We start from the raw sequence: 13,395 nt of genomic DNA on the forward strand, positions 1-13,395 counted from the left end.
TTGTTCTCCCAATGTTTAATTATGATTCCATTTTATTTTCCTTGCAAATATATAAATTTTTTTTGTTTGCTATTTGTACAGAATAAATTAAATAAATTAACTAAAGCATAAACAGAAATTCAAAGAATTTTGGTGTTGTTACATTTCCATTTCTATGAAATAAAGAAAAACATAAAATTTTCTATGATGCATAGACTAGAGAAAACAAAATACAATTTGCAAATCTTGACAGAAAAAAAAAGAAATGATATTCAGAGCAAGTCAAGTTTATAAAATAATGATAATAAAGACATAGATGATGAACATTAATACATTTCCTTTTCCATGTTTGAGAATTGTTTTGGTTTAAAGTTAAAGAGGGAGATGAGAAACAAAATTTTAAATTAAAAATTTGTGTTGTGTCGTTCTCTATTAATTTTCTACTGAAAAAATGCATTCCATTTTAATATTTTGCTTCGTAACGATTTGTTTCGAGTTAGCTGCATTTTGTGAATTAGTAAATATATTAGGGAAAATCCCATTTTTCGCATTTTCAAACTTAACTAAGAGCTTCGTAGAATTTTCTAGTTAAAAATTGAAAGTTTTGATTTGTCGTCGTTGATAATTTCTAAGGTTAGTTTTGCTTAATTTTTTTTTTTCAATATATCTTTTTTTTGGTCGTTTTGTTATTGCGTTTTCTGTTGAAAGTGAGAGGCTAGTATTGAACTCCGTCTGAGCTTTTACTTTCTCTCTTTACAACGGACATTGATTGATAATATATATAGGTGATGTGTATTATCTATATTGTCAGTTTGGACCGCTTGGCTGCGTGGCTTCCGTTTATCAATCATCCAAAGTCTCGGCTTCATCGGCTGCCACAATGTCCCGCTTGGCGGCATTTTTAATGCTGGCCAGATATTTATCGCCATCGAAGCGCTGGCTCTCATCCTGCAGATCCTGTTCAGGAAAGAGCATAGTGTATAGTACAGAGAAGACAAATATAAAATAGTTTGCCAGCTTGAGGGACGAGCTTACCTGGGACAATCAAACATGTTATGTGGTTCTTATGGGAACAGTTAGCGTGCTGGGTGAGTTGTTATGCATTTTGTTGGTTTACAATTTACAAATGTTAAGCGGTGTTAATAGTTAAACCCAAGCCAAGTATTGTGACGGACTTTGAAAGTCCACAACGTTCGTTTATTGGAATTACAATATGTAATATGTTATATGTGTGTCATGGTTAGGAGATAAAACGCTTAAAACTAGATGTGTGTGTGTGTGTCCCAAAAACATTGCTTGGTTTCATTTTAAAGTTATTACAAGTCTTGTTAATAATATAAATTACACTTTCTTTTCTTGTCTTTTGAATTCGAGCATGTGCATGTAATGATTTATGAAACTTTAAAGTTTGTATCAATATTAGTTAAACTCTAGCGAAGACTTAATCTGTTTCACAGCCAAAACACAGATTCTCCTTATTTTGGGTTACAATTTCCAACTTGAATTCTTTATGTCTAAGACTAGCAAATTGTTTACTTTCGTTTGGTTTTTTTTTTTGTTTTGTGTTTCTATAACTAGATGAATGTATGATAGTGATGATTGAACGATGTTCTTTCTAGCATCAATGGTAGGCTTCGAGATCAACATGTATTATGATGATGGATAAATTAAAGGCAGGCTTTTCGTTGAGATACATAGAGAATGTTTGTCTTGAAATGAACTCAGGTACGTATTCCGGCTACGTATTCGAGTTACTGATACAAAGATAAGGTCTAATAACCATTATTCTGGTTATTATTAAGTTCAAGCGACACAATCGGCTCGCTTGCTGCCGTAACGAATTCATCGTCCTCGCTGTAGCGTTTAAAGACCGTCTTTACTTGAGATGCTTGAGCCTGGCGAATGTTAGTGGTCTTTCCCATGGATCCACCCATTGTGTTTGTTATTATTTGAAGCTGCTTATTATACAAATTCCTATCGGACTCAGCCGATGGCTTGGGCAGGCGCCCCCCTTTCTTGCCGTTGTTAGTTATGGGAGCGTCTATTATTGACTCGAGCACATTGGAACTGGCATTCCCAGCGTTAGCGGTGACAGAGGCGATGGCGGTGGAGGTTAGGGTGGTATTGTTACTTGCATTCAGAGCTGTGGACGCTGTCGGAGTTGTTATTACTGATGAGTTATGTGCACTATTGGTGGAGATGATGTCGGGGCAGTTGTTTGAAGTGTAAGCGAAACTATCGAAGGGCAGCTTAGCGAGAGCGTGAGTTACCTTGTTGCGTAGAATCGATGGGGCAGTCTCCTGAATCTTTTGCCAGTCGGTGGGCAGGACCCAAGCATGCGGGCTCTTCGAGTAATAAATCAAAAGTTCCAAATCATACGAGACGCGAGCTGTGAATATATATAATTATTAGTAACTTATTTTCAGTACTCCTGCTTAAAAACACTTAATTAAACACAAAAACCAAACAGAACCTTCACAAAACTCTCAATTCCAAAATACAAATAGATTCAATCTTACATGCACTTGTCTTCAAAGCTGTATGTTCCTCAACATCGAAAATTTCGCGAGCGGCCTTCGCCTCTGGCGTAGACTCTTTGCGCGAGAAGTGGCTGCGTCGGGAACGGGCCAGACCATTCTGATTATTGGCCAACGCTCCGTTGCTGGGCTCAGCAAAGACCTCATCATCCCCCTCGCCATTATTGTTGGCCGAGTAGTTCAAACCAATGCCGCTGTCGGCCAAAGGCAGCATAAACTGCGGCGGTCCAGCGCCGGGTAGCGGAGTCGATGGCGTGGTCACGGGGCTCACCAGAGAAGTGCCATCGAAGGCAGCACCAGCCTCCATGGAGGCCAGGAATTCCGAGCTGCTAAAGTAATCGTCCAACACAAGCTTGGCCACCTGAAAGATCAATTTTTAAATGGGCTTCTCTTAAGATATACAACTTTTTCTAGGACTTACGCGCACTAGCTCGCAACAGTCGCCGGTTATCTTGATCAGGTGCTGGCCCACATTCACCGTGAACTTGTATTCACCTACGGAAGCATCGTTTGTGGAATATGAGTGCATAAGCAGCTGCTGATTGGGACGCAAAACTTTACCGGCAGCAGCTGCTGTGGCCTGCGCTTGAGCCGCTGCTACCGCTGCGGCAACCTGCTGCTGCTGCTGCTGGTGCTGTTGATGCTGTTGGTGATGCTGCGAGATCTGCTGCGCCGCCGCAGTGGCGGTCATAAAGTTCTGCGCCGAATTGAAGCTCAGCCGGTTGGCCAAGCTACTGCTGCCGCCACCGGGAGTGCGCGGCTGCACAATGGCGTCGTCCGAGTTGGATGAATTGAGTGAAGAGCACGATCCACCGGCAGCGGGAGCGGGTTCCAGGCGCACGGGCGATGCATTGCGGCGTATTGTGTCCTCCATCAGTTGTTTGGCATAGCTATCCAGAAATGAGGACATTTTGTTAAAGTATGTTTACTCTTGATGAAATTCGAAAGAAAAGTGTACAAGAGTTGCCATCCGCGGAAAGCGGTTACAGTTATTTTTCGCGCTTGTAGCTTGCCAGAGTTACCAAATTACTCGAAGCTTACAGTTTGCGAACATTTTAAAACACATTAAATATCGAAAAATAAATAATCGATTTAAAAACATATTTCATAAAATTTAATTATAAAAAGTAATTAAAAAATAGAGGAATTTCTCTCATTTAAAAAATTATACATTAAATAAATACCAAATAAGATAAATTCAGAAAAAAAGGCTAAATTAACATTTAACAAGAAGCTATCTTCGGGAAGCCGAAGTTTATATGCCCTTGCAGTTTGCAATCGAGTTATAGGATCGAATGGGAAATCAATCATAACTAAGCTTAGTATATTACCATTCTTTGAGTCGATATATATCAATATTTTATATACAATTTTGTCTATAATTCAAATTTTTAAAAACGCATAACTAAGCCAAAAATGCATTAATATCAATTCGGAAACATTTTCAATGCTAGTTTTTATTAGGGAAATAAAACTGCATACTCAATTTAAAATGTTAAAAGATTACAATTTTTTCGATTTTTGAAAATTTTAACGATGTAACCAACCCCTTATATTTTTTCGAAAAAATTTCTAAAATTTTTTTTGCAGCCTGATTTAGCTAGATCGACTCCGCTGTTGATGCTGATCAAGAATATATATGATTTATGGGGTCGGAAATTGCTCTTTCACATAATTAAAAGCTTCTGTCTTAAATGATAATACCATGCAAGGGCATAAAAGGTGTAAACATATTTTAAAATAAAATTACATTTTAATATTCTGCATTAAATTGATAAGTATAAAGCAATATCATATTTACATTACTCACTTAATTTTATCTTCGGCTGGGCCAGTGATCTGCACCAAACGCTCCTTGGCACCCGGGTTGACTAATCAAAGAATAACATTATTAATTAAACTTTCAATCCTTATCATTAAATGGAAATGTGTGCAGTTTGAATGAAATAATACATTTATTATAGTGTGGCAAACAATTTAAGAATGTAATATATACAAGGAAATAACGAAAAACAATTAGTTAAAACACCTTTATGAACACAAATGGGATGCATTTTTGATTAATTACGTTCCGTAATTTTAGAATAAACCATATTTATGGGTAAAAGCGTGCCAAATGAAGCTGAAGTGTGATAAAATCGACTAGTTGAACCCAGAGTTCTGGGAGGTTACCTCTTTGAAACGATATTATGGTTTCGCTAAGCTCCTCGATCATGTGCACGCGTCGACCCTTGATGCCCATGACTATGGGTCACGGATTATATGTTTTTGTTTGTTTGCAAAATACATTTTCAAAAATATATTCAAAGATTAAGTGTACCTAACCAATCAGCCGCAGATACTTACCCTTGCCGGAGTCTGCGTTGCGTATAACCACCTCGTCCTTGCAGTACGTCTTGCCGGGTATCTTCGTGGGCTTGGGGAACTTTCCCGAGTTGCGGATAACCTCACCGGGCGGCAGCAGCAGGTGCTGCTGGTTGGGTGAGCCCACAGCCGCAATGGCCGCTGCCTGGGCGGCCACGGCTGCAGAGGCCGCATTGAAAACGGCAGCAGCGGCGGCGGAACCTACGCCAACGTTGACACCGCCACCGCTGACACCGAATGTGGGGGAGGTGCTGAGAAAGCCGCCTGGCTGCCCGCCGTCAACGTACTGATATGTCTCTGAGGGCAGCTGGAATAATAGTACATTGAATTATAAAACATTGTAGGATCTCTCTTCACCAACTCACCTCCACGTTGGAGACTTGCTGCTTGGACTTGTAGTAGGCGATAGTATCATCGTTCTCCCAGCTTTTGGCACGCAGCTCGATCAGCTCGAGCAGCTTGAGACGCGTCAGTATGTTCAGCCGTTCGTCCTGCGAAGCGTTGCGGAACACCACAAAGGCCCGATCCAGTGTATCCTTGGACAACGCCTCCAGCTGTGGTCCATGGACGCGTAGATTGTGCAGCAGCAGCGTTATCGATTCCGGTGTGGTATTGTATGACTGCAGGCCCACGGTAACGTTGTCAATCAACTGGATAAGCTCCTCAATCACCAAATAGCTGTTCTTCAACGAGGCACGCGACTGTGTCTTCAGTGGGCGCGGTGCCTCAATGTTTTTCACAGCGCGTCCCAGATGTGTGTGGGCCATTTTTGCAATGGGCTTGCTACGCTGCTTCGTCCGGTTCGATGATGTCTCAGAATTGTTTAAGATGCTTCTTGTCCTGTCCTGTACTGGCTATCGTTGTTCTTGTCGTCGTTGAGAGTGACTTGTGTCTGGTTAGGGTTACTGGTTACTTGTTCGTTCGTTTAAAATGTTGATGCAAGAATTTGGTGAAAAAGAAATCGTAGAAGCGTTTTTTCCGCACCTCCCCCTGGAAAGATAAAGAAGTTGGAGATTACTCGAGGGCCAGACTATCGTATTATTGCATAAATAGTGACTTAAGTTAGCCCTTTAAGGCGAGGAAGTATTCTTTTACACTTTGCTGAAGATCTTGACCTTCCTGTTCTTGTTTAATGTAATAATTATTATTATTTTACGCACTTTTTAATTAATAATCAAGGTTTCTTGAATATTCCAAACGATAATAAAGAATGAGGAATGGTATAAAACCGTTCTGAACTTCAAAACTAATATTTTTGACCTAAAAAGCACACACAACACTTGATTTTTAAATATTGCGACGCAATGTTTCTTGGGGTTATATCTTTGTAGCCTCATTTTGAGATGTGCACGTTTGATAAGTGGGTTTATCTGATAACACCTCCGGGGTCCGGACTCCAAAGATTTATCTATATGCATAGTTTAGAGGTGGGGGGACTTAACCCATTAGCGCCTGCTGCTGCTTTGGCTGAATCACTTGGCCGCCACTCGAAACCAAATCGTTAGCGATAATTGCTCACAGAATTCCAAAACAAAATAAAATAGAAATAAATAAATAATGAATGAAAATTGTTTGCATAAATGGGAACAGCAAGCGGACGACCATTTGTGCGACTGTTGCGAAGGCTAATTGTTGTTGCTGCTGTCGTCGTTGTTTTTGTTTCGGCCAGACTTTCTCGCTCCAAACTGATTTTTTAAAATATCACTTACACTGGCAACAACAGCAAGAACATAAATATTACAAAAAACTGAATTTGTCCGCGGGTGGGAGCCCAGAGAGGGCGGGACGGCAACAGAGAGGAGAGAGCGATCATGCTCACTCACTTATTCCTATTGAATCATATGTCGAGAATAGCAACAACAAGACAGGTCTGGCCTCTGTCGACGTCGCTGGGAGCAGCGCAGTTAGCTCCATTTGGGGCGGAGGGTCGCCAAAAAGCAGTTAAAAATCGCGAAAGCCTTTAATTAGTCTGAAGAACGGCAAAACCGTTTTGGCCACGGCTCTCTCCTACATTGAATAATAATACTGAGTTTCGACGGCATGCCACTGCCACCATGGGGCGCATCCGTCACAAACTACGCGTTTCGCTGGGACGTTGCACTTCCCCACTCACGCATATTTCCAATTTCCCATAGACAACGAATCAAATGTTACTATCCAAGCACAACCGATACCGAGCGCGGCAATTAAAGGCACTTTTGCGGCTGTAATTTAAGTCAGAGAATTAAACTACAAAAGCTTACCAATAAAATTTCTGCGACTTCGACTAAACAGTATGCCCAGCGTGTGTGGTTTACAAAAGCCTGAAAAAGTGCTAAATAATACCACCATTCAAACCGTTCTCACCGACACCGAGTAGTCTGGCAATTCGAGCGTTTTTGGTGTGCCGAAAATGTACCATTTTAAATAGAAAAGCAGGCGGCCACACTGCGTGCAACAAAAAATGACTGAAAAGGCAACAAAATATTGGAAAAAGTAACACCCAGCTTCAGTCAATAATAAAGTAGAGCGAGGAAAATTAGAGTTATTAAAAACTGCCTCGAAAGTCGGGTCTTTCTGTGAAAAATGTCGGATAACGAGGAAATAAAGGTGGAGCCGCCAGAGCCAGCGGACACCAGTACCGAGTCCGGCCAGGAGGAGGTGGAAACAATCCCATTGAAAATGTCTTTCGCGGATTGGAAGAAGTGTAAGGAGGCCCTCGTCAAACCGGAATCCAAATCCGGGGCACAACAGCGGAGCAATAGCAATAATAATAACAACAATAACAACAATAACAACAACAACAACAACAACAACAACAATAGTAACAATAATAGCAGTAACAACTGGAACAACCAGAACAACAACGGAGGACGTAAACAATGGTCGTATAACAACGGCAACAACTACATCAACGATCACAGAGGATTCCAGGGAGGCGGCGGACCATGGAACCACAACAGAAACGACTTCCCGCCGCTGAGCAGACCCCCGCCACTACCCATGCAGCTGATGAACATGGGCTTTGGCGGCAATTTCGGCGGTAACTTCGGAGGTAACTTCGGCCCGGGTCCAGGTCCTTGCGGTCCGGGCGGACCAATGGGACCTTGCGGTCCAGGTGGACCAATGGGACCTTGCGGTCCGGGCGGACCCATGGGACCTTGCGGTCCGATGGGGCCTGGCGGTCCAATGGGTCCTGGGGGCCCAATGGGTCGTGGTGGCCCAATGGGTCCTGGTGGCCCAATGGGTCCTGGTGGCCCAATGGGAGGACCGGGACCACGACGCAATCGAAACCAACGACCCCTGCAGCCGCCCCCTTTCTGGGAGGACATGATGTCGCCGAGTCATGGTCCACCGCCAATCCAACCGCCGATGCCAAAGTGTCCCAGCTTGTGGAATCTGGTGCCCAAGGAGCGAGGGCCTCAAAGACAAAATCAGACCAATCAGAACAACCAGCAGCAACCAAACAAAAAGTTTAAACCCAACAACAACAATAACAATAATCGAGGCAAAAACACCAACTCTAAAGATTCCAAGCTAATGCCACCGCCACCTCCTCCTGCGTCTTCGTCGCCGGCAAGCGAAGGCACCAGCAGCTCTCAGTCAAATGGTGATCAGCCTTCCAAGAAGCCCAAGCGCAGCGGCGCCTTTATACAAATCAACGGACAGTGGATCCAAAAGCCGGAGGCTCCACCGCCCCTCGAAGATGCGCTGCCCGGTACAAAGGAGGAACGCCAGCGGCAGTGGAAGGAGTACCGGCAGGCGATGAAGCCATTCAAGAACCGTGAATTTCACAACTGGAAGCGGACGGTGCAGCGGCTGGGCAAACTGCCCCGTGATCAATTAGACGAACAGCAGTTGGAGAGGCTGCAAAAGGCCGAGGAGTACATAGGCGCACACAAGGCAATGCTGACGGTCAAGCATGCAGAGCGATGGGTGCAGCAGGAGAAGGATGAATCCGGACAGGTGTTCGTGCGCAAGTCAGCCAACATTGGCAATTGGGACAAGCCAAAGGTGGACTACAAAAAAACACAGTTGCAGAATTTCTTTGGTCCTGGACGTGCCATCAAGGGTGGCGTCGTCGGCGTGGACGGAGCCACTTTGAGTCAGCTGGTGACGCAACCACCGCCACCGCCTCCGCCGGAAGTGTCCCCAGTTCAGTGGCCCTCCACTCCTACAACCAACACGGGATCCAACTCAAATCCCTCTTACTACAGTCACTACAGCAACAGTTTCGTCAAGGGCGGCACCACGCAGCCATCCTAGGATACTTTTTCCAATCTAACCCCAGATGCGGACTTTTACAAATCTTGTTTCAATCGCATGGCACCTCCAATGTATTGACACCCTTCCGGATGGCAGATATACCGTCTCCGACCATTTCTAACTCCTTCTGAACCGATGGAAATCGGCATTTGTATTCAGCAGAAGATAAATTGTAACAAAATCAACATACTACTTAAGGCTATTTCTTGGGTTTACGGCTGCGTCTGGGCTGCGTTTCGTCGAGGGGCGGTAGTCCCAGGAGCTGACGACGCTCTCGCTTTCCCCTCAGAATAGCCTCCTTAAAGAGGTCGCAGTAAAGCTCCACGGCTGCCGGAGAGTCATCGTTACCGGGCACTGGATACGTGATCAAGTTCGGGTTACAATTGCTGTCCACAATTCCGATTGTAGGAATGGCCATTTTGGCCGCATCCCGCACTGCGGTGTGCTGGGCCATCACATTGTTCTGCGTGTTTAAGAAGATGCAGAGATCGGGCAACCGGGTGACGGCATCGAACTGCACATTAGCATTGGTAAAGATGCCGCCGCGCCAGAAGCGTGTGTGTGAGAACTCGCCCGCTTCCTGGGCCTTCTGCTCTACGAGATGGGCGTTCAAAGCGTTGCGATTGAAGAAGAGAATAATGCCGTCCCGGAAGGCGATGTGTGCGGCAAAGTTCAAGGCATCCCGCAGGTGTGATGCCGTCTTGTCCAAGTCGAAGATCAAGTGTCCCAGCCGGCTGCCAAACAAATAAGGACGCATGCGGTCATCTAGGGAGCCATCCTTGTGACCGTAGTGAACACGGGCGTTGAAGAGATCGCGTACGGTGAACAGGTTATGGACTTGGAAGTAATCCGGATGCTTCAGAATCCGTTGCTCTATCACGGCAATGTCCTCCGGCTCTGCTTGCTCCGGCTGTGTGCTCTGCAAGCGACGAGGCAGGCCGCAGAGTTGACCAAAGCGAGGCACTGTCAAACAGTGATATTTGTAAATAGTTTTTATTAACGTTTTTATTGATTACTTACGGTTTCCAAGCGATTTTCTTAACATTTTTGAGCGGCTCGTGTTTTCATAACCTTTCTTCTTCTTCTTTGGAGCTCTTCTTCTTACTTTTTTAGGGGGGTAAATAACAGCTGGGTCTAGTGTTGGAAAATTTAGGATTTAAAATTAATTAATAAACGCACTTAAACTTAAATTGTCTGATTTAATGCTATTAAATATATAATATAATCTTCGTTCAGAAAAATTATAAACCTTACTTCCATAATCCTTTGAAATAAATAAATAAAGATTCAGTGCTTTCTGGAACATCCCACAGTAACCTTCATCATCTGTTCTTATCCAAGTGTTGGATAATGCCACTCAGATGTTTTTTTTATTCACCGATTGAGTTGTAAACTTTGATTTTTTGCTAATATTTGCAATGTCCCAGCGACCGAAATAGCCCAAAATCAGCGGAAATGGAAGTCGAGCAGTCGTCAATCAGATCTGACTCTACATGCGAGTTCCTGGACGCCGAGGGTGATCCGGAAGCAACCGATCCGGAAGCGAACCTGTATCAGGAGGCGGATCAAGACGACCCAGAGGCTGAGCAGCAGCAGAACCATAGTATTATCTCTGAGCTAAGAGATGGCCTGGGCAGGGGCGACGGCAGTACCGCCCTCAGTCCGGAGCCCGGAGGACAGGCTAAGGGATTGGCTGCCTCCGTGGAATCCCTGGCGTTGAGCACTTCCACAAGTGCCAAGACCGAGGATTCCAGCAGCGCCTTGGATGAGGAGTACGACTATCAGCATGACAGCCTGTGGCGGGGCCAAAAGAAGCACATCTTTATACTTAGCGAAGCGGGTAAACCGATATTTTCGCTGCACGGTAACGAAGACAAGCTGGCCACTCTGTTCGGTGTAATCCAGGCGCTGGTGAGCTTCGTGCAACTGGGCCAGGATGCCATAACGTCGATACATGCGGCCGGCATCAAGTTCGCCTTTATGCAACGCAGCTCGCTCATCCTGGTAGCAGCCAGCAGGAGCAACATGAGCGTCCAGCAGTTGCAACTGCAACTGGGGTGAGTCATCTTGGTTATCGAATAGTGATTCCAACTAATTGGGGGTTGTACCATTCTAGGGATGTCTACAATCAAATACTGTCCATATTGACGTACTCACACATGACAAAGATCTTCGAGAAGCGCAAGAACTTTGATTTGAGGAGATTACTCTCCGGCAGTGAGCGTTTATTCTATAATCTGCTGGCCAATGATAGCACTAGTGCTAAAGGTAATTTATTTAAAACATAATATACATATGCATATCTAATAATATATCTTGTCCCCTTAGTGTCCAATAACATCTTCACGTTCCTGACCAATTCTATACGCGTCTTCCCATTGTCCACAACGATACGATCGCAGATCACCAGCGCCATTCAGAGCAACTGCTCAAAGATTAAGAATCTGGTCTTTGCGGTGCTGATAGCCAATAACAAATTGATAGCTCTTGTCCGCATGAAGAAGTACTCAATACATCCGGCTGACTTGAGACTGATCTTCAATCTAGTGGAGTGCTCCGAGTCGTTCAAGAGCTCCGAGAACTGGTCGCCCATCTGCCTGCCCAAGTTCGATATGAATGGGTATTTGCATGCGCATGTCTCCTATTTGGCGGACGACTGCCAGGCATGTTTGCTTCTCTTGTCCGTGGACAGAGATGCCTTCTTCACACTATCAGAGGCCAAGTCCAAGATAACGGAGAAGCTGAGGAAAAATCACTGTTTGGAGGCCATCAACGAGGAGCTGCAGGTGACCTTCAATGCAAAATTGTACCAACAGGTTGTGGGCATACCCGAGCTGCGGCACTTCCTCTACAAGCCTAAGACAACGGCTCAGCTGCTCTGCCCGATGCTCAGGCATCCGTACAAGTCGCTGGAGGAGCTAGGGCGCCTAGAGGCCATCTATTGCGATCTGCTGCACCGTATCCACAACAGTGCCCGGCCGCTGAAGCTTATCTACGAAGTGAAGGAGCGCGAGGTGGTCTTGGCCTGGGCCACCGGTACTTACGAGCTATATGCCGTATTTGAGCCCGTGGTGGACAAGGCTACCGTGATCAAGTATGTGGACAAGCTAATCAAATGGATTGAGAAGGAGTACGAGGTGTACTTTATACGGAACCATGCCACATTCTAATACGTAGACCGAGCATTTTGTGAGAATTGTGAGATAAGTGACTATTTTTATATATTGTACTCCTGCCAGCGAGTCTGTTGTAGGGAGTAGATCCTGGACGATGAAGAAGTTGTTGTGTTGCAATTCTGTGACGGCGTCTATTTAACTGATCCTTGTATACCATAACTACACATGTACATTTGTAATGTAAGCCTCTAAGTAAATTCGAAAATCTATAAAGTTTTGGGTATTATTTGTATTTAAAATTAGAAGAAATCTGTTTAGTCTTTGTGCATATTTTTAAAGGATCCTTATTACACTCGTGAAAAAAACTCTGCAAACCGGTTCAAATTTCCGATAACCCTGGTTATCCTTTTTAGCTTGGACACAAACCGATAACATGCTCTAACACTGGCTGAATAATCGGTTAAAATTTAGCTTTAAGGATAATGGGAGCGAGCTTTTTCCAGTGAAAATCAACAACTTTAACGCGCGCACTCGCATCGGCTAGGATTATGCTGTGACGGCGCTCCAAGAATTCGGGAGAATACAATTGAGTACAGGACACAAACGCGAACGCACACGCTACGATTGTGGGCGCTGCCACCGGAAACCAAGTTGAACCCAGTGCCTCTAACTAACCAACAAAAAAAAAAAAAGAAAATCAAATTCAAATTGCCCACGAGGAGTATGTGAAATATATAAAATAAATTCCAATTTATAAATTAATGGTGAAATAACAGCACAAAGAAAAAAGAAAGAAAGAAATTAATGAAAGTCCTGTCGGCTATATCCTTCGCGAAAGGGAGAAGTTTTTTCTTTCAACATGCGCCACGCATTTTTTGGGTGTTAAATGCTCGTGTATCTGTCGGTTTTTGCGCGCTTAGCTTTGCGGCGGCATTAATACACACGCACACAGACACACACACGCATAGAGTCGGAAATATCCTGCGCAAGTGTGTGTGTGTGTGAGTGAGTGTGCGAGCGACGCCGCTCCGTTAGTTTTGCGCGCGTGTTGGTCTGCCTGCCTTGCCCGCCCGCTTTTAGTGTGCAAATCGTTTAATTTATGGCCAAAATATATTTATTTTTTTATATACGCATTTCTCCGTGCATTCCCCGCT

The 13,395-nt window shown here is 44.3% G+C and overlaps 5 protein-coding genes across 26 annotated transcripts in view; 3 read left to right on the forward strand and 2 right to left on the reverse strand.

Annotated features, from left to right (window-relative positions):
• Nucleotides 1-14: 14 nt before the first annotated feature.
• On the reverse strand, nt 15-7,224 carry mxt (Eukaryotic translation initiation factor mextil). 13 transcript variants are annotated; one of them, XM_020946590.2, is made up of 10 exons: nt 7,124-7,185; nt 5,246-5,870; nt 4,863-5,187; nt 4,689-4,760; nt 4,327-4,387; nt 3,078-3,406; nt 2,938-3,011; nt 2,499-2,877; nt 2,250-2,368; nt 15-936 (listed from the first exon to the last, which is right to left on the reverse strand). In XM_020946590.2, exons 2-10 carry the CDS (start codon nt 5,645-5,647, stop codon nt 823-825), a joined length of 1,875 nt encoding a protein of 624 aa, XP_020802249.2. In that variant the 5' UTR covers nt 5,648-5,870; nt 7,124-7,185; the 3' UTR covers nt 15-822. The 13 variants fall into 13 exon arrangements, with proteins under 13 accessions (XP_020802249.2, XP_086687074.1, XP_086687075.1 ...); XM_086830948.1 differs by having other exon boundaries at nt 6,994-7,148; XM_086830949.1 differs by having other exon boundaries at nt 6,704-7,148.
• A 32-nt stretch (nt 7,225-7,256) lies between these two features.
• LOC110179186 (uncharacterized) lies at nt 7,257-9,314 on the forward strand. The gene has a single exon (XM_086830952.1). It carries the CDS (start codon nt 7,446-7,448, stop codon nt 9,123-9,125), a length of 1,680 nt encoding a protein of 559 aa, XP_086687078.1. The 5' UTR covers nt 7,257-7,445; the 3' UTR covers nt 9,126-9,314.
• On the reverse strand, nt 9,240-10,241 carry mRpS2 (mitochondrial ribosomal protein S2). The gene is made up of 2 exons (XM_020946597.2): nt 10,146-10,241; nt 9,240-10,088 (listed from the first exon to the last, which is right to left on the reverse strand). The coding sequence occupies exons 1-2, from the start codon at nt 10,168-10,170 to the stop codon at nt 9,325-9,327; spliced, it is 789 nt and encodes a 262-aa protein (XP_020802256.1). The 5' UTR covers nt 10,171-10,241; the 3' UTR covers nt 9,240-9,324.
• Nucleotides 10,242-10,446: 205 nt separating this feature from the next.
• Nucleotides 10,447-12,514, forward strand: Mon1 (vacuolar fusion protein MON1 homolog). The gene is made up of 3 exons (XM_020946556.2): nt 10,447-11,182; nt 11,242-11,393; nt 11,454-12,514. Exons 1-3 carry the CDS (start codon nt 10,581-10,583, stop codon nt 12,293-12,295), a joined length of 1,596 nt encoding a protein of 531 aa, XP_020802215.2. The 5' UTR covers nt 10,447-10,580; the 3' UTR covers nt 12,296-12,514.
• Nucleotides 12,515-12,806: 292 nt separating this feature from the next.
• The window catches only part of smog (G-protein coupled receptor 158 smog), a 30,506-nt gene continuing 29,917 nt past the window's right edge, over nt 12,807-13,395 (forward strand). For 4 of the 10 annotated variants that reach the window (XM_086830933.1, XM_086830936.1, XM_086830938.1 and 1 more), the window contains exon 1: nt 12,810-12,962. The gene's annotated coding sequence lies outside the window, so the exon portion shown is untranslated. Of the gene's footprint in view, nt 12,963-13,395 lie in introns of all 10 variants that reach the window. The other 6 variants (XM_086830934.1, XM_086830937.1, XM_086830939.1 and 3 more) reach the window with 3 other exon arrangements.

Source organism: Drosophila serrata, unplaced genomic scaffold (assembly GCF_035046125.1).
Source record: "Drosophila serrata isolate PLE 108 unplaced genomic scaffold, ASM3504612v1 contig_240, whole genome shotgun sequence".
NCBI lineage: Eukaryota > Metazoa > Arthropoda > Insecta > Diptera > Drosophilidae > Drosophila > Drosophila serrata.

What these genes read in the sequence shown, in the direction of transcription:
- mxt (XM_020946589.2), bottom strand. Translation starts at nt 5,647, where the DNA reads ATGGCCCACACACATCTGGGACGCGCTGTGAAAAACATTGAGGCACCG. An exon ending in CATAATATCGTTTCAAAGAG is followed by an intron (nt 4,388 to 4,688) that starts GTAACCTCCCAG and finishes TTCTTTGATTAG; the next exon opens with TCAACCCGGGTGCCAAGGAG. An exon ending in ACTGTTGCGAGCTAGTGCGC is followed by an intron (nt 2,878 to 2,937) that starts GTAAGTCCTAGA and finishes TTGATCTTTCAG; the next exon opens with GTGGCCAAGCTTGTGTTGGA.
- LOC110179186 (XM_086830952.1), top strand. Translation starts at nt 7,446, where the DNA reads ATGTCGGATAACGAGGAAATAAAGGTGGAGCCGCCAGAGCCAGCGGAC.
- mRpS2 (XM_020946597.2), bottom strand. Translation starts at nt 10,170, where the DNA reads ATGTTAAGAAAATCGCTTGGAAACC. An exon ending in AAGAAAATCGCTTGGAAACC is followed by an intron (nt 10,089 to 10,145) that starts GTAAGTAATCAA and finishes ACTGTTTGACAG; the next exon opens with TGCCTCGCTTTGGTCAACTC.
- Mon1 (XM_020946556.2), top strand. Translation starts at nt 10,581, where the DNA reads ATGGAAGTCGAGCAGTCGTCAATCAGATCTGACTCTACATGCGAGTTC. An exon ending in CAGTTGCAACTGCAACTGGG is followed by an intron (nt 11,183 to 11,241) that starts GTGAGTCATCTT and finishes GTACCATTCTAG; the next exon opens with GGATGTCTACAATCAAATAC. An exon ending in TGATAGCACTAGTGCTAAAG is followed by an intron (nt 11,394 to 11,453) that starts GTAATTTATTTA and finishes TTGTCCCCTTAG; the next exon opens with TGTCCAATAACATCTTCACG.